General features: G+C 39.7%; 1 protein-coding gene across 1 annotated transcript in view; it reads right to left on the minus strand.

The window, feature by feature from the left end:
• Positions 1-23755, minus strand: part of COL4A5 (collagen type IV alpha 5 chain) — an 86437-nt gene that overhangs the window by 16177 nt on the left and 46505 nt on the right. The window contains exons 16-38 of the mRNA XM_087748447.1: positions 22069-22113; positions 21915-21968; positions 21696-21737; positions 21095-21227; positions 19527-19700; positions 18228-18311; positions 16892-16984; positions 16233-16303; positions 15813-16004; positions 15189-15357; positions 14433-14525; positions 14241-14345; positions 13593-13690; positions 13177-13327; positions 12412-12525; positions 7970-8137; positions 6979-7068; positions 6024-6173; positions 4626-4724; positions 3556-3645; positions 2684-2823; positions 1611-1737; positions 268-348 (exon numbers count right to left, since the gene is read on the minus strand). Coding sequence (XP_087604573.1) covers positions 268-348; positions 1611-1737; positions 2684-2823; positions 3556-3645; positions 4626-4724; positions 6024-6173; positions 6979-7068; positions 7970-8137; positions 12412-12525; positions 13177-13327; positions 13593-13690; positions 14241-14345; positions 14433-14525; positions 15189-15357; positions 15813-16004; positions 16233-16303; positions 16892-16984; positions 18228-18311; positions 19527-19700; positions 21095-21227; positions 21696-21737; positions 21915-21968; positions 22069-22113 — 2563 coding nt within the window. The remainder of the gene's footprint in view (positions 1-267; positions 349-1610; positions 1738-2683; positions 2824-3555; positions 3646-4625; positions 4725-6023; positions 6174-6978; positions 7069-7969; positions 8138-12411; positions 12526-13176; positions 13328-13592; positions 13691-14240; positions 14346-14432; positions 14526-15188; positions 15358-15812; positions 16005-16232; positions 16304-16891; positions 16985-18227; positions 18312-19526; positions 19701-21094; positions 21228-21695; positions 21738-21914; positions 21969-22068; positions 22114-23755) is intronic.

Raw genomic sequence — 23755 nt, forward strand, 5'->3', positions numbered from 1 at the left:
CATAAATAAAGCCGGTAAATACTGAAACAGTTAACTTCTTGTTTCAATAGCTAATGGTATGACTATGAGAGCAGACACAAGGCATCAAGAGAAAGTTAAACCATCTTTCTTTTCTGTTTAATTTCAGTGAACTAAGTGTGTGCCATGGTGTTTGAGCATCCATATACATACAGATGAATTTTCATGATGTTAAAAAGATAAGAAGATAGGAAGTGGCTTCATATGTTATGTTAAGCAGCTGACCTTTGCTGCACTGTTCATGCTCACCTACTGGCCCAGGTGGTCCAGGCAGGCCAGGATTACCTGGAGGCCCCTCCATACCTTTTGGTCCTGGAATTCCTGGGGTTCCTGTAAAATACGGGCATTTCAATCAAATTAAGCACCGAACTGGCTTTTCAGCAGATCTTGAGATGTTATAATCCGAGATGTCCTGAGTAACAAACGAGCTAGTTGTATCAAGATACTGTATTCATGCTCATTTTGCAGATTTACAGCTGGTTAAGGAGATGAATTATAAAGCAAAGAATGTACAGAAACAAAACATGCTAGCACAACCGTCCTTACTGCTACTCTCAAGATTCTGCTTAATTGTTGAGTGCCAGTGGCCAAGGACACAGTGAGTCTGGTAGTCTGCTAGGAAATTACCATTTTAGAGACAGGTGTTTCTGCTTGACCACAAAGGGAAAACATTATGAATTGTGGCTGGCTAGTCCTTCCCCAATCCTCTTTTCCTTTCCTGAAAAAGGATCTTAATAAAAATGGTCTTAGTTGGGACTTCACACCGGATTCCCACCCCCACAGCATGAACTGAGGTAGGACAAACAATCGATCCGCTGCAGTATGCCTGTTCCGAACAGCATCTGAGCCTGATCAAGGTAGTGTCTCAATACGCCATTTTGACTGTTCACAGTCTTTCAGGCATGACATGAAGCAGAGGGTAAAAACTGTCAGGTTCATGGCCAGGTTTTGTTCTCTTCTAAGCTTCCTGCTGCCATGACTACACTGTTATAAATTCCCTAACTTCCTACTTTAAAGCAGCTCAAGCATGCTTGTAGAACAGCCTTTAGTGCTGCAAATGCAGCATAGGTAAAAACCTTGTTTCTTTAAATTGAGAATGAAAGAAGTGACAGACACCCATGAACAATCCCTATTAATATTTTTTAGAGAAAAGTACAAAACCTAATTTCATTATGTTTTAGAAAGAGATTTCTCTTTAGAGTGTATTTTTAGACAATAAATGCTATTAAAGCCTGGTTTTCCTGATGACACTTTTCTATTGATTCATGAAGGAAAAATGTGGAGCCAAACACAGGTATTTTGTGGGTCAGAGAAGATGTGAGTCTGACTGCTGGGGGGAGTGGAGAGCATTAGCTAACACAACTGTGACATCCCCTCAGAGCAGATGAATAATTTCAGATGGCACTCTTAAGTGATGCATTCACACACTGACTCTTGCAGTGACAATTCCAACAGCACAAAGCTTAGAAGCAGCAGATTGCTAGAAACTTTGAAAGAAGCTGCAGCCCTCCACCAATTACCCACTGTGTTTAGATGTATATACCAATATCAGGGAGCAAGAGGAAAAATAAAAAAATCCTATTCAGAATTACCTGGGAATCCAGGAAGGCCTGGTTCTCCTTTTGCACCTGGACTGCCTGGAAATCCAGGCAAACCAGGATTTCCAGCTATACCTTTAACGCCTGGACTACCTGGGTATCCAGGCAAACCAACATCACCCTAGAAAACATTAAGCAGAAATAAGAACCCAGTCTTCGTAAGATGGGTAAGCCCTTGTATGTCCCCAGTCTTACCATCACAAAAAGATCACCGTTATATTGTGTACACTTCCCCTTATATCCAGTTGATGTTAACAATCTCACACAGAAAATTATTTGGAAATAGCAACTGTAAAGATTTTAACAGCTTTCCCCTACAATTCTGTATACAGAGTATCAGCTTTTTCTCAGAACTGAACTACATTAAAGAAAAAAGTGTTCTCTCTTCTTTCGGAAGAGAGAGATTTTTATCCCATGATAATGCAGAAGAAGAAAAGAAATCTGTGGAGTTTAATCATGCAATGTTTTTGCGAAATTAATTGCTGGTCAACATCAACTGTAAGGCATCAGTGAAGGCTGCTAGATATCTGTAGGTCTTTTTGTCACTTTTTTGTGGGTGATAGAAAGGCTGATATAGGTAAACAATAGTGCGAATGTTTTATATAGACTTAAAAATTTTAAGCAGCAGTAATCGTGATATATCAGCTCCTTAGTAATTTATTCTTAAATGCATATTGTCTTTTTTTTTTTTTTTTTTAGAATTAACTACATAATTAGACATGGGAACAACAATTACTAATTGTATAAATCCCTACCAACTACCAAAATGTCAGTGGGTGTCACAGTGCAGATTAGGCCACTAACTGAACCCAACTTGAAAGGTCCAGTAAACAATCTTTTCCTTTAACCAGATTAAATTATATATAAATATTTTCATCTTTAAAATTAGAAATTTTTGCTCCCACCTGAAAAGAACAAACTACAGTCAACCCTGCTTGTTATTAATATATTTATATACATATTTACAGTTATACATAATATATATTAAGCTATAGTTTAAAAAAAAAAATCAACACAGAATCTAATTTCCTCATGGAATTTTCTATTGAAGAATTTTGTAAATGTACCTTTGGTCCAGGGAGACCAGGAATACCGATGCTTGAAAGACCAGGGTCACCTTTTTCCCCTTTCAGTCCAGGAAATCCTGCAGGTCCAGGCTGCCCCGGACGTCCTGCTATTCCTTGGCTGCCTTTAATCCCTGGGGGACCTGTCCAAAAGATACAATACAAGTTTTACAAACATAAATAAAACTTCTGCAGTGGTTTAGAGAAATCACTCAAATTACAGCACCTGAACTAGAAAGCACTAACAAATTGACTGGCTGGCTTTGAATACCTAATGTGTTTTTATTTTTAAAAACAAAACTAAAACAATTATCTAAAATCTCTCATGGCTTTTTGCATGACATTTTTAAGCTTTCTTTTTTTTATTCTGATTTTACACAAATCCAAATATCTCTTTGTAGTATCTAGGCACAATTTAATATTAGAATCCTCAAAAACTGGAATTTTTGTTTCAGCAATCTTTCTAAATAATGGAATTCACTTTCTCTTTCCCCTTTTGCTCGTGTCTGATGTCTGTCTTCTGACAGGTTGGTTTACAGAATCATCTGTTTTCTGAACTTTCACAGAGTGGATCTGAGAAACCGGAAAAGGATGGAAGTTACAAAATGTAGATCATTCTGCTTCTACATCTGTAAGCACTTTAAAGTAACATGTATTTACAATGTATTTGCTATTTGCATTTTCTGTTTTAATGGGTATTTCCAATTTCTTATGTACTATTTCAACAAATACGTATATAGGGCTTTAAGTATTCCTCATCTGCATCGCCGTTTAAATATATTATTAGATACTGCACACAAGCAGATCCACCTTTTTACTACATAAAAGGAAAACATTGACCAAAATGAAGTAAAATAAAAGGCACAGAAACTAACCTGGAAGGCCCATCTCTCCCATGGCACCTTTTAACCCTGGAGGTCCTGTTGGTCCAGGCTGCCCAGGAAGCCCCGTATCTCCCTTGATGCCTAGGAAAGTTGTGGTTTTAGTTAATTAATGGCAATAATTAAAGCTTCTGATGTACATGCATTCTCATATGAATATGCTTGTCATCTAGTTACAAAGGCAATGTGTTTGGAGTTGCTTTAGGCCTCATACTGCTCCTATATGCTTTTTTACACCCATTTGTAGTGAAATATTAAACATCTTCAGTTTGTTCCGAGCCAAGATTTGATCAGGGCAACAACTCCTTTGTTTCAAAGATTAGTCTAATGAAATGGGTCAAATCTCAGTCCATGATTTAGTAACCATCTGAAACAATTTAGTACTGGTGTGACTTTGTCTCTCATGAGTTGTTCTGCAGAATGAAGACATTATCTCTTTCTCATCTGCAATAGGTATCCAGTAGCTTCTATTACAGAATTAAATGCAACCTACAACGCTCAAACTAGTTAGAGTCCTGGATGGTTAAAAAAACTCCCCAATCTCAACAAGGTATTTAGAGCAAGACCTATATTAGACATAGTGAGCAAAGATTCAAGATTTCAGATAATTTGTTATAGCTGTAGGAAGCAGCAGTGCAAAACGGAATTAGTTTTCTTGATGCTTGCAATTCTTGAAAGCAAAGATGTGACATCCAGACAGCCTTTGCAATACATGCATTTGGTCATTTACGAAGTACGAGTATAATGACTAATAATATAAGAAATAAACATATCCTTTTGGCAGATCCTGCAGTCATGTTGCTTGCTGAAGCAGCAAGCACTTTTCCAGTCATCCTAGAAGCTATCCTAATCCAGGGATTAGCTTAAAACTGTTTTTGGGTCTGTTAGAAGGAAAGAGCCCAAAGCATGCTGTTTGGATAATGATTTTAAATGTCCCAAAACTATGCTGCAGCTTAGTAGGCTTTTCTTAGATATGCCTGGATTAACATCCCAATCCCATGTGATAAAAATGCATGCAAATTTTTACACATTGAAACATACCATCTGAGGCCTTGTTTACTTACCTGGCAATCCTGGCACACCTGGTGGGCCACTAGGTCCTGGTGGGCCTGGGTCACCTGGGAGACCTTGATAACCTTTCTGTCCTGATAAACCAGGAATACCTCAAAGGAAAAAGATACGTTTTATTGTTATTACTATTACTACTACTGATTGTTTTCTTTTACCTTGAGAGATCAGATGTACCTATAGGTGAATAAAAATCCAAATAGGGATTTTTCTTCAGTAAATATAATTTGCCCTAGTTTAGCAAAGAGAAGTACCACAGAACACAAAATACCGCTTCTGGAAAGTTTAAAATTACTACAGAACAGGAACAATATAAGTAAGTAGAGGAAAAAGTACCTCTATGACTAATGCCAATATACTTCATTCAGAAGGGACTGTCTTTTTGGATGAGCAGACTCCATGCTAACCTCTCTATATTCATCCAGATTATGTATATACATGTTTAATTACATTGCTACAACAGAAGCAGTTTGGGACCGATATATTATAAAAAGTAACGCAGGTATTTTAGCAGATTTTTACAAAGTCTGTGTGGTTATTATCCTATACAATAACTTTGTGCTGCCCTGCAGGAATAGTTAAATCTGCCCTCTATAGCTCTTAATAGAGGGGAGGGGAAGAGGAAAAAAAAAAAAAAGGTAAGTTGTCTTAGTATCCTGCCTAGGCTTCACAGAAATTAATACAATAGATAAATTAGCACAATAATGGCTGGGCCAACATTAGAGAAAGGCATTCTGGTTCTCTCTAGGGTAGCATATTTTTACTCTTCTCAAGACTAAATTAGAGTTCAGAGGAGACATTAGAACCCTTGGCAGGGGGAGGGGGGAAGCAAGCAAGCGAGAGAGAAAACAGACTTGAGTGAACTGAGAAAACCTTCCAGGCTGCCAGCTCCCCAAGTAGAAACACACAGAGAAGACATTTAGCTCAGGGGAGGGTAAGCTTACAGAGATACCCAAAGGGAAAATCTGGAGGTGATGCATAAGCAGATGACCTGTGCGATTCCATCCTACAAAGCAAAGGCCCAAGGGCCTGTGAGACAGCAGGAATGCAGCCAGCACAGCAGCCATGACAACTATCTCTCATCATGCTTAGGAGTAACACCTAGAAGGCTGAATCATGATTCTGCTGAAAGCACCTTGGTGCTATTACAATGTCTCCACATGCCACACAATAGTAACAATGAGCAAGGACATTGCAAACTAACCATACAGAGCAACTTGGTCATAGAACCACTTAAAAAAAAAAAAAAGCCTAAAATAAGAGAACCTGAAGCCACCTCCATATTCTGAGCTTAATTTTTTTCTGTAAGAAAGAATGAACTGTAATGGATTCAGTTACAGGTCACTGTTACCTGGACAAACCACCTCCCCAGACCCACATGGAAAGTTCTTTACCTGGAACACCTGGCTCGCCTTTTTCTCCTTTTGCTCCTAGCTGTTTTGGATCGAGTTTTCCAGGTGGCCCTGGCAGGCCTGCTTCACCTTTGATGCCTTTCTGTCCTACTGGTCCAGGAGGCCCTGGCGGACCAGGTAATCCATTATTACCTACAGTAGGTACAGACAACAAAAGGGAAAAAAAAATGTAATCCTTAAGGTAGGCTAAGATATTTGTAATGTTTTTTTCTTACATAGGGAGTCCATGATTTATTCATGAAGTTGGAATTCACTAAACGATCAGTCAGTTTATGCGAGGTTCTCCACAGCATCTTAAGCCCTGGAACGAAGCCGCACGAGCGGACTGCATGGGGAGGTCTGTCAGCTCTGGCCAGCCCAGCTCAGAGGAAGCAGCTGTCTGTATGACCCACAGCGAGAGCTCCCAGAGCCCCGCCACACTGCGCCGCTAGCACAGAGGAGTTGCAACAGCTACAGCAGCTTTGGATTCACAGCCTCCTTGTTCTAGGAACGAGTAGGTTTTTCTTCTACCAAACTTTCAAAATTCATCTCTAACAAGGGGGCTGGGAAAACACAGATAGAACAGTTTCTCTGTGATACCTATAGAGCTGATTCTGGATGACTCCACAACCCAAAGCTACGGATTTTCTTCTTTCTGCTGCTTTAAGCAGACTTTACAACATACTTCAGAAATATTGCCCTGCTTCAATACCATCAATCCAAAGGTAACGTTTTAAAAATAGCTAACATTTCATGACACCAATTTAAAAAAGAGTGAGTGAATGCTATGGCTTAAAACTGCAAAGCAATTCTGAACATCAGCACTGTCAAAAGAAGATAACCTAAGCAGATCCCAGTAATGAAGATCTAGATGTTGGTATTACAAAGCCTCTTTCCACACAGGACATGGAAAACAGCATTCTGCATTCTCTTCAAGGGCAGATAAAACAAACATTACCTTTCAAGCCAGGCAGGCCATTTCTTCCAGGAGTTCCTGGAGGCCCTGGAGGGCCAGGAGCGCCCATGACGCCCATCTCACCTTTGGCACCTAAATACATTGAATCACCACTGTCATTCCGAACAAAAACTCAAAACTTATCATTACCTAATTTTTACTTCCCTGCACCTCTATGGTATTTATTAACCAGCACATGCACAAAAATCTGTTTTAAGGGAATTACAAAGACTCAGTTCTTGTATAGATCTAAATCAGATAAAATGACACTTGAAAATTGTGCCAAATTTTCCACAGTTAAGTCCTGGGAAGAAAATTTGGAGTATGCTGTTCTTTTTGGCAGAAAGCATATTTATACCTCCAGTAAGTTTAGTTCCCTGGTTTGAAACATAAATACTTGCTTGAAAGCAAACCTGAATTTATTGAAAGCCAAAAAGACAATTAGGAAGACACTACTTTTAGAATCTTTTGTATCGCCTCCTCTATCCGAAGACAGAGATTCTCAAAATTCACTTTTGAGATTTCTATTTCAGATGGTGAAACACACTATCTTAACTGAATAGTCTAGCACATAGAATAAGGCGATTAATGTTCAAAACTGTGTTGGATCCAATTCATAGCATTTGTAATTATATCATTTAAACAAATTCTATTTCTAAATTGTAGCAGTACTAGAAAAAAATAATCACAAAATGAATTGGAAAAGTGTCATAACAATGATGATCAAAGTCATGTTTGAAAGTTATGAAACAATAATGTGGAAGATATTTGAACCAAGTTACACGGAAGAATGGAGAGGTGACAAGGATTTCAATGCAACAAATTTTGTAACTATTTTTTTTTTAAAAGTATGAGAAGTAATGGTTACACGTATCCAACTTTAAATGGGTAGGATAAACATTGAAGATCATTAAGATGGCATGCCCAAGCATAAAGAGCATCCAGCTGTAACTACAGTTTGGTCTTTGTCCACAGGTAAAATATGTGAACTTACCTGGAAACCCGGGTATTCCATCCCGGCCAGGTGGTCCAGGTGAACCCTGAGGCCCTGGGAGACCAGGGGGTCCTGGATATCCTGGGGTTCCTCGGTCACCTGGGGGACCAGGAACGTCGAAGCCTGGAGGACCTGGATCCCCTTTCTCCCCTGGAAGGCCCTGCAACCCTAGACAATGTTGTTAAGACACAATCTTTTAGCAAAAAGTAAGGCAAGGCTGAGATCTGTGTGTCTCTGGACGTAATACTGTACGAATAGCTACGTTTTATCTGCAGCCCATTCCTAGCACTGATGAAAACCCTTCAATTCTTCTAAAGTCATTTATTTTTTAATGGCTTCTAGGTGTTAAAAGGCCGTATTCTCCTGAAGAGAAACATTACTAAAATTTTACCAAGTTGTAGCAAATACAATTCAAAAAAATCTCAAAAGGAAAATAACAATGCTCTTCAACAACCCTTTAAGTCTGATTAATAAAACAAAAAGCCAAGATTCATTAGACTGGTTTGTATTTTATCGTTAAGTACTGATATTCTTACAAATATATTTCCCTTAATGATTCCATTTTACTACATTCTAAGATAAGATCAGCTGAATATTTTTGAAAGATAGCAAAATTCTGCATTGCATTACATTTCCCCAAATGAAAAATACGAATTGTCGAAATATGCTTAAGATTGTTTAACACTAATGATACTGAACTCGAGGCACTGTTGAAGCAAGCAGACAGCTTGTTTACCTCCAGTGCACTGTATCAGTGAAGATGCTCATTCTGGAAATGTAGCTGACAAAAAAGGATTATTCTTAAATCTGAAGAAAAAGCTTTGGTAAAGAAACCACAGTACCTGGGGAACCTGAGGTTCAAAAGCCAACGAGTTAGAGCTCATCAGGAAGTTGAGACAGGTAGCAGTAAGGAGTTGTAATAGCCGTTAAGTTAGGAGACAAAATAAAGCACATATAGATTAAAACAAAGAAAAAAATCTACTCTAAAGTTACCGAAAACAGATCTAAGTACAAAGAATACAACATTAATGCAGTTAAGAGAAACCAGACTGCAAGAAAACTTGGGGGTCTTTTTCAAAGTGCAGCCACCACTGTATGCAGAAACAAGAAACTCTGTGAGATATTTCCAAATATTGATGGTACATTTTAAAAATAAAATTATTTTTCCCTCTCTCCTTGTCTAGTATTCTCTTTGCAACTGGGGAAACAAGCTTTTTCTGAACTGTTTGTTACACAAAACTGTTATTACCAGATACTGGCTTGGACACCTTCTGAACTCCAGAGCACATCCTACCAATCATCATCTTGTTGATCCGCATCACATTCTGGTAAATCCCTTCAAACAGGGATTTTCAAAAGATACTGCTTCTTTGTAACACAAAAATCCCTCCAAATATTTTTTTCTATTCTTCTAGTTCTATTATGCAACTTTACACTGTCACACCTACAGAGGGAGTATATTGCATGTTACAAGCCCTAGCATAGTCTACTGAGATTATGACACCACCATGCCAAAATCTCATAAATAACTACAAGGCAGTATTACTCTAACTCTGTAATGGCGACTCCCGCTCTCGACTGCAGGAACAAGGTTAGGGGCGATGTCACGATGTGTTCTTTGCACACTAAAAAGGCAGATAAAGTTTTCTTCACTGCATAGGTGGTAGACTTCCATTTATTTAATGATAAGCATGCTCCTCTTTGGCAGCAGCTTATCACTGCACTAAACTATGGTGTCATGTGCCTGGAACTGCTTGCTTTGCAGAGAAAACACTAGAGGATGGATAGGGACTGCACATGCTTTGTGTTTAAGGGGTCTCTATCAGCAAGTGGGGGGGGAAAAAAAAAAGAAAAGAGAAAATAATATATAACCCAGTAATAGGACAAACCCCGTATCTAGAATGGTAAAGATACTTTTTCAAATAGAAATGAATTCTACTTGAATTTCTGGTTCTCAAAAACGTAACCATATCATAATTAGAACAATATAGACAACACAATAAATTCTAAAGTAATTTGTTACATATTCAAATAAAGAAGAATGTTGAGTTACTGCAAACTATTTGAAGAAATGGTGGTGCAGAGAAAGGAAATTCTGAACAGGGAAATCCTTTTCAGGTAATTTGGAAAATTCTTGAAAACAGAGCCCCAGAAACTTTACCCTAATGTTGCATAAAGGAACAGAATGAAAACAGCCTAGTAAAACAAACAAGGGATGGGAGATGGGAATGTAAGGCATTCTGCACAAAACAGAGAAATAGCAGTGCTGAGGGAAATCACAGGGACTTCTCAAGTGGGACCTTCAACCATGCACTAGATTTCAGAGCCACCATGCTGTTAGTAGCGACAATGATTAGCCAGTACACACAAGAAGAGCAAAAATATAAGCATTTCAAATCCACCAACTCTAGTAATAATTGTGCATTTGTCAAAATTGGTATTTTGCAGGATAAATCAGTGATGACGTGAAATCAAATTCTGGCTAACACCAGAAGAGATGTTACAGGAAGACAAAAGAACATGCATTGGATGAAACATTCAAACCCATGCTAATACATCCCACCCCCCACCCCAAATACACACCTATGCTGCCTTCTGTTTCAGTTCAGCCTCAAGTGCAACCACAGGTTCAGGATGGTACGGTAAGCACAGTAAGCCAGGCAGAGGAGCACCTGCTGGCTCAGGGAACTTCTGTGCACATTGTCCAGACCCCTTCTGTCCCTAGCTCTTAATACTGGACACATTCAAGGGTTGCTGTTGCAGTGACCACACATTCCTTTCCCCACCGGGAAACTTGTGAAAAAACATACTTAAACATGACCCACACTTCATGTATGTGAGTAGAACTCAAACTCCATGGGCCTACTTACTCAAGTGCTTGCCTACCTTGAAGTTAAGCACTTTGCTGAATCTCAGCTCACAGTTCATAAAGATCTGAATATGATCAACCAATCTGTGACCTGTGGTCTTACAGCTGGCCATGAATTTTTCAGCATGCATTGCAAACAATGCTGATCCCAGTGCTGGCATACAAACAAATTCAAAAAGTGTAGCTCACAAACATGCAACGTGAACAGCCACGCAGGCATGGCAAGAACCAGATGGGTTTTGAAATGTTTCAGCGGCAGGCATGCTCAGGTCCACAGAGAATGTTCTCACTATGGTGACTGCCACACATTTGCAACATCAGGAGTTGATGCACAGCAAGCCCAGTCACTGAATGAAGGGGAAAAGGAATTTCCCTAAACAAACTTTGTGCCTAGAATGATGTGCATGCATGCACATGTACCCTTTGCGCACAGAGATGGAATAAGTTCATCTCTTCATCAGTCACCAGTCATTTAAGACAAAAGACAATCAAATTCCCTTCAGAGACGTATTCCTAATTATCACTATCCTTAGATTCTACTTTGTCAATCTGCTTTAAATTTTCCAGGACTTGTAAAACTTGTTGGTTTTACAGAAAAAAAAAAAAAAAAAAAAAAGTGTGTGAGGGAACCAGGAACCCCAGAACTCAGCGGTTTCTGTAAGAGGCATTCTAAAGCTCTTTTCCAGGTGTGCTTATGACAAGATGAATGTGTATGACCACTTCTACTGACAGGCTTTTGTTAAAACAGTATCACGTCCCTACTTGGAGAACATTTTCTCCTGTACAATGAACCAGCTAGTTTGGAATACTCATGCTTTCTTCCTTTCCACATTAACTGAGTTAAATTGTGTTTCAGCTTCCATGTGGAAAAAACAAAAGCGCCTAGCCACATCAGGGAGAAGCTGAATTACTCCGTTGATTTTGCACTCACCATGTAAGTAGAGGGAGGACAAATAGCATTGTAGAGGGGCTTGAGTTTGTCTACTTTTTTCCAAACCAGAAATTAATTTGCTAGATAATAATGTAAAGAAGTTATTTAAAAATACCTCTCACCCAGTGAATTTGGAATACAGTTTGGTAAGCTGGAAAACTGCTTTGGAATTTAAGAACCATCTTGCTATTTGAAAGCAATGTAATGACAGCACAGTACAGGCAGCTAAAGGCAGCTTTCCTCCTCTGCATCCCCAAAACCTCTGCACTGATGTTGTGCTCCCTTCTGTCTTGTCCTGAAGAGTATTGCGATAAACCCCTTCACAGAGATTTTGTCACGATCTGTGCATAACGATTTCTAGAGTTTCTGCTGAGGCTCCAAGTCTTCTCCAAAGTGGGCTTTTACACCCTGAAGACCTCTCTAAGTTGTGCAAATGAGAGGCTGAATGTAATTCCACTTACAATTTCAGTAAAAAACATAATCTACCAAGTTTTGCCCACTTGACTGGCAAGACAGGCAAGCTAATAGACATGAAATCTCTATCGTTCCTTGCCTATCTGTTCAGTGGGACCTTCAGTGTCCAGTGTACCTGCTTGGTGTATGCCAGAAATAACCTAAGGGTACAATTAATGTGAGTTTTACCTGGGGGGCCAACAGGACCCGGAGGTCCTGGAGGTCCAGGTGGACCTTGACCACCAATGCCAGGGATGCCTGGTGGGCCTGGGAGTCCTGGTGGTCCACTTGGTCCAGGGTCACCTAAAAGAACACTCTTGTTTAGTTAAATAGTGAATTCAGTTCAGAGATACTTGCTTTCAGAAGCAAAGCGCCTGCACATTGTACTCAAAATCTCGTCCTTGCATGCAAACAAATATGGATGCGACACAGGAAAAAACACACTTCAGAGGCTATTTCTGAAAGCCAGAGATTTGTCCTCACTCTGTGTGGAATGTGTGCAGTTTACATTTCTAGGCTACACAGAGACACGTTATAGCATCATAATCCACATGAAACTCAACAGATGCTCTCTAGCAAACCAGGCATGCTCTGCAGTTCAATACAGACAATACAGTAGGAATTTGTGAATTGCTAACCCTCTGCATGTTGAAGCACAGTGCATCTAAATGACAATTATTCTATTGAAAAAGTTTTACCCCCACGTTAACATGATTTGTCTTTAGAATACAGGCTTTCAGATACTGACCCACAGATTGGTATTTACTCCCTTGCTTGCTTGTCTTTTGAGAACACAAGCTTCCATTGACACAGGTGACTCTGATGTGGAAAAATGGACCCTGAAGTAATTGCTCTAAAATCAGCACTGCTTGTGTTTAACTGCCATATAACTTCCAGTGCATCTACATTTTTTAACGTTCAATAGGCAAGAGAAGAGGTAAGAGTTCTCCATACCTTTGGGCCCTGGAGTTCCATCAAAACCTGCCTGTCCTGGGAGACCAGGGTTTCCTGGGAAGCCGGGATCACCTTTAGGTCCTTGAACTCCTTTTGTGCCTGGTGGTCCTGGGGGTCCAGGTGGTCCTGGAACTCCAAACCCACGATCCCCCTGTAACAAATGAACAAATTTTTTAAAAACGGGGTTTTCTAAGTTTAGCCTCTCCTAAAAATGTTAAAGTAGCAAAGAAAAAATACCTACCATCTTAGGGTTCAATTTCTTTTTTCCTACCCTCACTCAAATCTCAAGTAGAGAATGTGACCTCCCTGCCATCGAAAACTGACAACAAGAGGTGAAATCCTCCCTACCAACTTCCCACTGACGCAGAAGAACCTCTAAGAAAGTGAAGTTTTATATTAAACAAGCAAACACAAACCTTCTGTCCTGGGAAACCAGGTGGTCCAGGAGGTCCATCTAGACCAGGGCGACCTGGAGCTCCCGGAGCTCCGGGAGGGCCTGGAGTGCCTGGGAAACCTACACATGACATGGAGGTTAGGGGAGCAGAGGAGAGGACACGAAAAGTAATCTCTGAAAAGAGGTTCTGTGCTAGCTCAAGCATACTTGAGGGGTACCCGTTTGGCTGAGATAACTTTTGAGTGTACTGGCTTTGCCACAGAGAATCTCTGGGACTCCTCTCAGAGGAGGGCACTCCCCATGCTATGTGCTCTAACAAAAGTTACAAACAGTTCACATCAGAAACTTTAACATCCTGAGGCAGCACTTGGAGATCATTTATTGATTCAAGCTGAAACATTCATCATTTCCCAAAGTTTTACCCATTTGCTTTTGTGTCCTTGGTTTACTGAAAAATGTAAGCTACTGTGAGGGAGCAGTGCTGTAAAGACAGGAATAAGACCTCAGCAGTTTTTTCTCCTGATACTTCTGAAACTATTATAAAGATGTATAAATTCAAGACAAACATTTTCTAAAGGATTCTAGAGACAGAAATCAACTCACTAGGAAAAAGCGAAGAGACCCAACCCTTTATGTCCCCTTTTCCAGCCAATACAATACAGTAACATACCTTTTGGACCTGGTGGACCTGGAAGTCCAATGCCAGGAATACCTGGCTCTCCCTTTGCACCTGGGATGCCTGATAAGCCACGCTGACCTGGCTGACCGGGATCCCCTGTAAAAAGAAAATTAACATAGTTATCAAGAATCAGTCAGAACAAAAAGCTCTCGGAATTCCCTGGATATCTAGTTGCTGCTTTACCTGGAAGACCTGGGTCACCATTTCTTCCTGGAGGACCAGGGAGGCCAGGAACTCCTGGTTCTGTAATAGTCTGGCCAGGGTCACCTTTTGGACCTAAAACCAAAAAGAATAAATATGTATCACTCAGTAGGAGTTTCTTTTCTCTTTTTCTTTGAGCAAAAGAAGATGCTAGCCACATCCCAAGCTTACAAAGAACTTAAACACCAGCAACACTACCCAATACGCTATCTGCCCCTGAGCCCCATACAGAACTTATAGGCTTAGAAGCACTGTTTAATGTTAAGACAGTTTTCTTGAAATATTTTTTAGCTTCCTCCTAGGTACCATCACTTGAATAGTATTTTCCATAGCTGACACCAGCACAACTTGATAAGGACCTGTGTAGTTGACAAGAAAGCAAGAAAAGCAAACTTGTTCAAAGCAAACCCTTGTTTTCAAAACCTGTTGTAGTTGCAGTATTATTGAGCATAAGCCAGATGGTAGTTACAATGCATTTCCACTACAGTCAGTTGAGAAGGAAAAGCTTCTCTAGAGGTCAGAGCAGAAGGGTGAGTTGTGCCTATAGTAACATAGCACAAATTCTGCTCACTTCGCGATTCTGTGAAGACCTTCAGTAAGGGAGTTTATAAATACCAGGTCTTACAACGCCTTTGGGAAAAGCTTAAAAGCAGCATTATGTTCTGAGAACTATCCAGAGCAAAAGGACAAAACTTGATTTTACAGCTTTTGTTTAATAGTACGCGGAGACCAACTCACCAGGAACTCCAGGAGGCCCTGGACGGCCTGATACACCTTGGATGCCCTTTTCACCAGGTGAACCTTGTGGACCAAAACCAGGAGGTCCAGGAAGTCCTTTGTCTCCAGGAAGACCTGGTATTCCTGGATCACCTGGAATACCCATTTCTCCTTTGAATGCAACACTGCCCTGAAAAAAAGGAAGAGCAGGATGGGAAAGAGGAACATGTATTTACTAGTAAAGGAGTAAAGTGTTTCATTGCTTCTGTTTTGAAACTCTTTGGCAGTTTCCATCCTTCTAGCTCTCAAGGCCATTAGCTGCCTACATCTTACTAACATGGTAGAGATAAGGTCTAAACCTGGCTACTTAATTCTTCACACTACATAGGTGAAATGTAGACAATGGCAGAAGGGACTGTCTGACACTACCCAAGAGAAGTCTCAGCTTATTTTTAGAGGCATTGACAGATTCAGGGACTACCTCTGTATATCATCACTAGATTGGCATCTACTGAAAAGACTTACTGCATTAGTCACATTTAGAAAAACATGCATTTGCCAGTCCTCTTATCTGCACTATGTCAAATGCATCCAGGACTTCCCAAACCATCTGTCCAATCAAAGACAGCATAAAATGGAACTCACAGGTTCCCCCTTAGGGCCAGGTGGACCTGGCAGTCCATCTCGTCCAGGAGTGCCATCTATGCCAGGAAGACCTGGAGGTCCTGGGAAGCCAGGGTCTCCTTTGTCACCTTTCATTCTTGGAGAAGTCAGGACATCCCCTGGGTCTCCTTTAGGACCAGGTCTCCCAGGAGGACCTGGGGACCCTGGGAATCCCTGAGGGGGAAGAAAGAAGAAGAAGAAGAAGAAGAAGAAAAAAAAGCATTTCAGTTTTTCTTTCACTCTCTCTGAGTTTGGCACAATATACGAATTATGCATTCAAGCTAGTTATGAACAAAAAAAGAAGTATTAGACAAGAATTCATATCTACTGTGCACAGATCTACCAAACATGCAAGACAAATGAGACACTGTTTTCCCACCAGAACATAACACCACCACTTACTGGTGGCCCTACAAGGCCAGTTAATCCAGGAAGACCCTTTTCACCTTTTGGTCCAGGAAAACCAGGAGAACCTGAGCAGTGCAGTAAAACATAAAAGAAAAACATAAAACTGTAGAAGCTGTAAATATCAAGCATGCTGTTTGCATAAGATAATAGCTAAGTTGTTTTAAAACCAGGCAAGGTTTAGCCTGTTTTTTTTTTTTTCGGAGAGCTTGATTTTATTTGAGCAGAACAAAATTTGCAACTCTAAGTTAAAGCACTGGTGCCAAAAAACGTCACACTTTTTAAAAACTCCAGCTCCTCTATCACTTCAGGAATAGCAAGCAGTAGAAGTTAATTTCTCTCTTTCGGTTAAATCTATAGCAGACCATAAACCTTCAGAATGCTTGCAAGTCTGTCTTTGATCAGAGAATTTTTTTTGAAAGACTAGATTTTTTAAAAAATGAGTGATTGTTTTACACATATCCAGCCTGTTTCTTCCTAACACTCCCCAAATGTGCAAAATAGGACATGCACCAACTATATACTGGAGCTGGCAACTGTGCATCTGAATTTGTACACAATACACAGTTATATCATTAGCATTATACACAGATACTCAGATACAAAAGTGACTTTATAGAATATATGAAGCAAAATAGTGAAGACTACAGCCTTACCTGGACTACCTGGAGGTCCTGGTGGTCCTCTCTCCCCAGGAGGCCCAGTTATTCCAGTTCCTATGCAATTGAAGCATGTGTCTCCTTGATCACCTAAAAAGATTTGCATTCAAAAAGCATACTTGAGCATCAGATCTTAGGAAACGTTAAAAGAATTCAGCACAACAGCAATTGTTTTCTTGCTACTGATCTATAATACCAAGTCCAAAATGACTATTTTATGTAATTATATGATTGCTTAAATATTAGAAGGCTTTCCCCATGAAAGCCAAACTGAAGCTTTTTGGTTGCTAGGAGTCAGACAAACAATATAGATATGATTAGAGTTTATTTAGGACAGTGCAAAATAAATTAAAACAAAAAATATGCTTTCAATAATAAAAAATAAAACTGTGGACTTCTTTTCTCAGCAAAAGAGTCCTCTTCTAAAGTAGGTACTTGACACTTCAAACTACAGCTCTAATACACATATATCAAAATCCCAAACTCCAACTAAACTCCAAGAGTGCAAAATAAATACTGGGAATGTTTAATTGATTTGACAATAGGCTTGAACTTATTTCATTTAAAAAAAAAAAAAAGAAAAAAGAAAGAATGGTTTCAAGAAACTTAGGAATTTCCTTCACATACAGACTTTTCTGACATTTGTCAATGTAGTATTTAAGCACTTCATTTAAGTTAATTAATTAATCCTTACAATCTCCATGAGAAAAAAGACTTCTGTTTGAAAGGAGTACAAAATTAAGTGAGATGCCCAAAGTCATCTAGGATGTCCATGGTTGAGCTAGGAAAAGATTCTCACTTACCCATATCAGCATCCTCATTGCAACGTTGTCTTTTTGGAAACAAGGATACACATTAAAGATGTCTGTCTTTTGCTTACCAAACAAACAAACTCATTGTAGATTGACCAACTTAAATTAGGAATCTTGCATTTATAATTTCAATGTTGCTTTCCACAAAAAACATTGAATTTATTAATGAAGTAAGTATAAAACTTTTTCACATAGAGTTGGCAACTGCTGTTACCAAGCACTTAGTTTCTGTCTACCTGGGAAGTACTCATAAACCTGAAGTTCCATTTTACTTGAATTGTGACCCATGCTAGGCCCAAGCATTGGTTGTACCCTCAGTCGCTTTGAGATTCCTGTGCTTTAACACTAGATGAGGGACTATCCTACTCCCAAACTAAACAGCTTGCTTACTTAGAAACAGAAAATGCCTGCACTCAACCCTACTGGGAAGAGACACTATTTATCCTTATTTATTGCAGGCTTTACATTGTTTAACAAGCTTTAATAAAAAGAGAAAAAACAAGATAGCCATGACACTGCACCTTTTTGGCCTCGCTCCCCCGTAAAGCCTTGTTGTCCTGGAATTCCTGGAGGACCTGGCGGCCCCTGCTCACACAACCCTTCACCTAAGGAGAATCGGGAGAGGTTTAATGATCAATTTGTGTTAGACTGACAGCAGCATGGAATACATGTATTCAGTACAAAAACGTACTACTTAGTATTTGTGCGGATATTCTGATATACCCACACAATCACAGACCAAACATTTTGGCAATTCAGACAGAGGACTGCTAATGAAAACCCACCAATGTAATCCAAACTCGAAAGGCAACAATCAGTGATATTACACAAGAATCATCAGTTCTCCTTCACAATGTCAACTATCTCCCACTACTTCCTACGGCCTACACAATTCCATCATTACACTACATTCTGCTATTCAGCCTCATATCATAAAAGCATGTGTATGAAATATCATCAGTGAGGGGACTTAAAATGCCAATGCCATCTAAACACTAAATTCGTCCCTGAACCATGTTAGCCCCTCTCCACTACAGCTTTCCAGTTCTCATATTCCATCTCCCATTCCCTACTTCCCTTACACCAAAAAGGAGCTAAGAGCCTTCATCCAAAGCTAATTTTGTGTGGTCTATGCACTAGAATATTTATCAAATGAAACTGGAATTCTGTGAAAAATTACTCCTTTGACTCTCCTGGTATCACAACTCTTAGTAGGGAATAATCCCTCCAAGCATTTATTAGATCATATCACAAAAGCTAAATTTACTCAAGACAGTGTCAAAGTGGTTACCTCCTGCCTTATGCACAAATTTTAATGTAACTTTCATTAGTTGGATTAAATAGGATGTAACATATATTGGAAAAATACTTATTTTTTATACATCTGGGCCAAATCTGCTTTATTGTGTGAGTTAGCACAAAGGTCCCTCAAGTCTGACAAGATTTCTTCTCCTCCAGTCTCGCTGAATCTCACAGATAAGTCACAGCAGTGCTCACTTGAAGTAGAAAGAGGCATGATAAAGCCAGACTGCAACTCACACCATTGAATTCCCAAATTCTGTAATTGTCCTTAAGGCTAGAGTTCTCCTACAAATGTCCTGATTTGCAATGGGAGCAACTTGGAGAATGTATATGAATAGCTTGGAATCTCATGGGCTTCAGCTGCTGATAAACTACATCTTCGGGGATAGAATTAAAAAAAAAAGAGGAGAAAAAAAGGAAAAAAGAAAAAAGAAAAGAAAAAAAGAAAAGAAAAAAAAAGAATGAATGTCAAAGCTGTTCAGTCTTTTCTGCTTACTGTTTATGTGGTCATCACTTACCAGGAGGAACAGATGGTGCAGGTGGCCCTGGGGGACCTGGTGGTCCTGGAGGTCCTCGTGGTCCATCAAGTCCTGGCTGCCCAGGAATAGAAACACCAGGTAAACCTGGATCTCCCTTCTGTCCTCTCTCACCAGGTAGGCCAGGTGGGCCAGGAGGTCCAATAGTAGTGATCCCTAAGATGGAAAGAACTTAGTTCCTTGATAGCTCAAAGGTTTAAATCACTTTTGTGCAAGGATGACAATGACATATGATCAATAACATGCTACAGATAAGTCTGTGTCTTTCCATGTAAGTAGTCCATAACATTTCTTTTACGGAATCAAACTACATATTGATGTGCAGTGTTTGACATATGCATATTTTGCATTTTGAGATTTTGGTTTGAAAAATCAACCTGAGATTCAGCAACTAAGTTTGTTAAGAAACAAAATAACACAGGACTAATGAAAGGAAGTACTGATGGAAAAAAGAACATTTACAAACTGTAACATTAGAATCATAATGTGCATGTATCAAGAATGGCTTATATCAAGAATAGTGTGACCAGCAGGACCAGGGAGGTGATAGTGCCCCTGTACTCAGCATTGGTGAGGCCGCACCTCGAGTACTGTGTTGTTTTGGGCCCCTCACTACAAGAAGGACACCGAGGTGCTGGAGCGTGTCCAGAGGAGGGCAACAAAGTTGGTGAAGGGTCTAGAGCACAAGTCTGATGAGGAGCAGCTGAGGGAACTGGGGTTGTTTAGTCTGGAGAAGAGGAGGCTGAGGGGAGATCTTATTGCTCTCTACAACTGCCTGAAAGGAGGTTGTAGCAAGGTGGGGGTCGGTCTCTTCTCCCCAGTAACGAGTGATAGGACGAGAGGAAACGGCCTCAAGCTGCACCAGGGGAGGTTTAGGTTAGATATTAGGAAAAACTTCTTCACCGAAAGGGTGGTCAAGCATTGGAACAGGCTGCCCAGGGAAGTGGTTGAGTCTCCATCCCCAGAGGTATTTAAAGAACGGATAGATGTGGTGCTCGAGGACATGGTATAGATGGACTTGGCAGTGATAGGTTAACAGTTGGACTCGATGATCTTAAGGGTCTTTTCCAACGTTGATGGTTCTATGATTCTATGTATAAGCCAAATACAGGTGTCACTGCTCACTGCCATTGTAGACTCAGGTCATCTCCTCCTTTAGTACTGGCCAGTGTACAGCGGAGACTAGGTTTGATAGCCAGGTACCAGACTTCTGGTACACAGTACTTTCTCTGTGTAAGGCAATGGATAATTATGTTATAGGTAAGTGATATGAGATAAATCACCCCTAAGACCAATAAGCTAGTATCTCTTTGACAGCCTTGATGATTAGCATCCTCTGTTCACCACAGCAGGGGCAATAAAGGTTTGGAATTCCTCATATTATCCTCATAAGCTAAGGACAACCCTTCAGGCTCAAAGGTAGCTCTAAATAGTTCTGGCCTTCACTTTCTGCTCAGTCCATCTGTCAAAAGGAATGTGAAATGACTGTGAAGCTAAATATCCATTCAGACATTTGAGCATACAACTTATTTTAATGCTTGCACTCCTACCTGGAGAACCTGGCAAGCCAGGTGGACCTGGCCTACCAGAGAATCCACGGTCCCCTTTGGCTCCTGGAAGTCCTGGCAATCCTTTGCTACCTTTTGGTCCCACCATCGCATCAATGCCTGGTCTTGAAATGACCTGTAAATGTTTCATGCTCATGTGAAACAACTTGCCAAGAAAAGAGTCGCTGGAACAGTAAAGAGATGTGAAGGAGGAAAAGTTCAACATACTTCGAACTTTACAGCAATGACAGGATGCTTTTCCCGCTCCACTGAACTACCAGGTAAAATTCCAGTAAAGAGCACTCCCCAGTAAGAAGCACTTTTACTGCCAAGCCAACATGGTTAGAACAGGCTTCAGTGAAGCTGACTCAATTTCTGCTAGTCTGAGGTTATAGTCTAGCCTTGTGTTTGTAACCTAGCAAATCCTAGAGCACAGAATCTATCTTAAAAGAAGGAAACAATTGTTTCTATTAGTGAATATATGAAATCTTTACTGGTTCTGTTACTGTTATACCCAGAGATGGGACTCACAGTCACCCAAGAACTATGATGAGACAATACTGTCAACCAAATGCAGAAAGAAAAGAAAGGATCAGCAACTTACAATTCCAGGAGGACCAGGGGGACCAGTGTCACCTTTTTCACCCTATCAATGAAATTAAGAGCATTTTTTATACGGTGCATTAGTACACAAGAAAGTTATTGCAAATATTCCTCAACACTGTAACAGCATAGGCAATGCAATTACTACTCAGCCAGAACTGAACTCAGTAATGGCAAATTTTCAAGCTACTATAGCAAAAAGGACAAAAACCTGGCCTACCTTTTCACCTTCTCTTCCTGGAGCACCATTTATTCCAGGCCCACCAGGTAAACCCTTCAAGAAAAGAGAAAGGTAATCACACTCAGATCTTCCCCATATCAGAATAAAAGCTTGTAAGGAGTCTGCTTAGATTAGAAGTGTATGAGGTACTCACATCCCTACCAGGCTGACCAGGTTCTCCATCTTTGCCAGGCTTTCCCTTCAAAGACATAAACATGCATTGAAATAAAATGCTTCAGTGGTGAAGAATTCTTATGGAAATAGTGTTACTTCTTTCCCACTTTTCAATAAACCAGACTTTCCTAGAATGTAATCTTTGTGACAAATACCTCAAAGATAACAAACAAGTATAATCAATGGCATTACGTAAACTGAGGTTTTCATTTTGAAAACCAGAGCATAAAAACGTTACAAGTCTCAAAGAAATGTTGTGCAAATACAGCACAAAATGTTCTCCAGTTAACTATTACTGATTCATTGTGTTTAATAACTCCATTTATTTTAACATTAGAGATATCCTTTATTTGGAAAACAGATCCTAACTCTCTAACACTAGAACATTATATTTAATTAGGAAATTAGTATAATGTGACTAGTGAAATTAAATACAAACATTTTTGTGTTTGAATTTTAACCCTCCTTTAAACCAAATGCAATTTTCTGAAGAATAGTATCAACAAAAATATAAAGTGTAATTCTACTCAAAGAAGTGACTGCTAAAAACCATATATTCTTCCTGAACGGTTTTGTCATTGCTACAATAAAAGTAGTGCAAGCTCCACTTTACTCCAGACCATTCACTCGCAAGACAAACAGAACTCTACTGTCAGCATTACAGAAGCAGTATGTGTGGGGGACACCTGCTGGAACATAACTAGAATAGGTGACTAAGTTTCACCACAGTGCCAAGATCAACTCTCAGTCACCGAGAAGTTGATAATAAGACCTGATAGATATAGTGTATTAGAGTATAATGTGATTTGTGAATTCTTTATTATTAGTGATGAGTTCTGATTCTCAAAAATGAGGTTTTAAGATTTCCTGTGAATTTGCAGAACCACCTGTTTGATTACATATACTGACATTTTTATGAGTATATCTGAAACGGGTTTGAGCCACACAGAATCATATGGAGCCCTAAAAGGCAGCTTTAGAGTAATTTAATAGCAAAACTGCACTTTAAGTATGCAACATGCCCAAATTCAGAGTAATAAAACCAAACAAAAATGTTGGTAAACAAGCTTTTGGCAAAAGGCATCTGCCATATCCCCTCAGGACTTTTATACTTTCAGATCTTTACAAATTTTTGTGGTTCCCATTTACTTTTGCAGAGAGAAGCAACCTGGAAAATACAATTCAAAACTCACTCAAAATACAATGAGAATTTTGGCTTTGTAAATCTGCCTCATTTGTTATGTTCCTTAAAGAAGGCAAATCAAAGCCCTCCTATAAATCTCAGCAACTAAGGAGGATTTTATCTAGAATACCAAACATCTGTTTCCATTGTATTTATTTCCTATGGAAATCAGAAAACCTATTACCAATATGTTTCTAAACGGTGTTTATATATCGTCCAATTAACCTGAGCAAGATTTGTGTCTTGGTTTTGAAAGGGGTCCGTTATGTTGATGAAACTATGGGTTCAGTAGCTGTGAAAGTGAAAATTCAGAATGCTTTGAGCTGGTAGCAGCTTGTCTTTTCTTTGCTGGTCCAGCCCATGTTATTTTCATCCTATTTCTTAGCACTTCTATGATCTTCCTCAGCTTTTCTGAGCTGTGATATCCAAGTAAATTTAAATTCCAGGATGGATTTGAGTCTAGACAGGAACAAAGTGACTCATG

This window comes from Nipponia nippon, unplaced genomic scaffold (genome assembly GCF_047370975.1).
Source record: "Nipponia nippon isolate SJK-2023a ecotype South Korea unplaced genomic scaffold, ASM4737097v1 scaffold_12, whole genome shotgun sequence".
NCBI classification, from domain to species: domain Eukaryota; kingdom Metazoa; phylum Chordata; class Aves; order Pelecaniformes; family Threskiornithidae; genus Nipponia; species Nipponia nippon.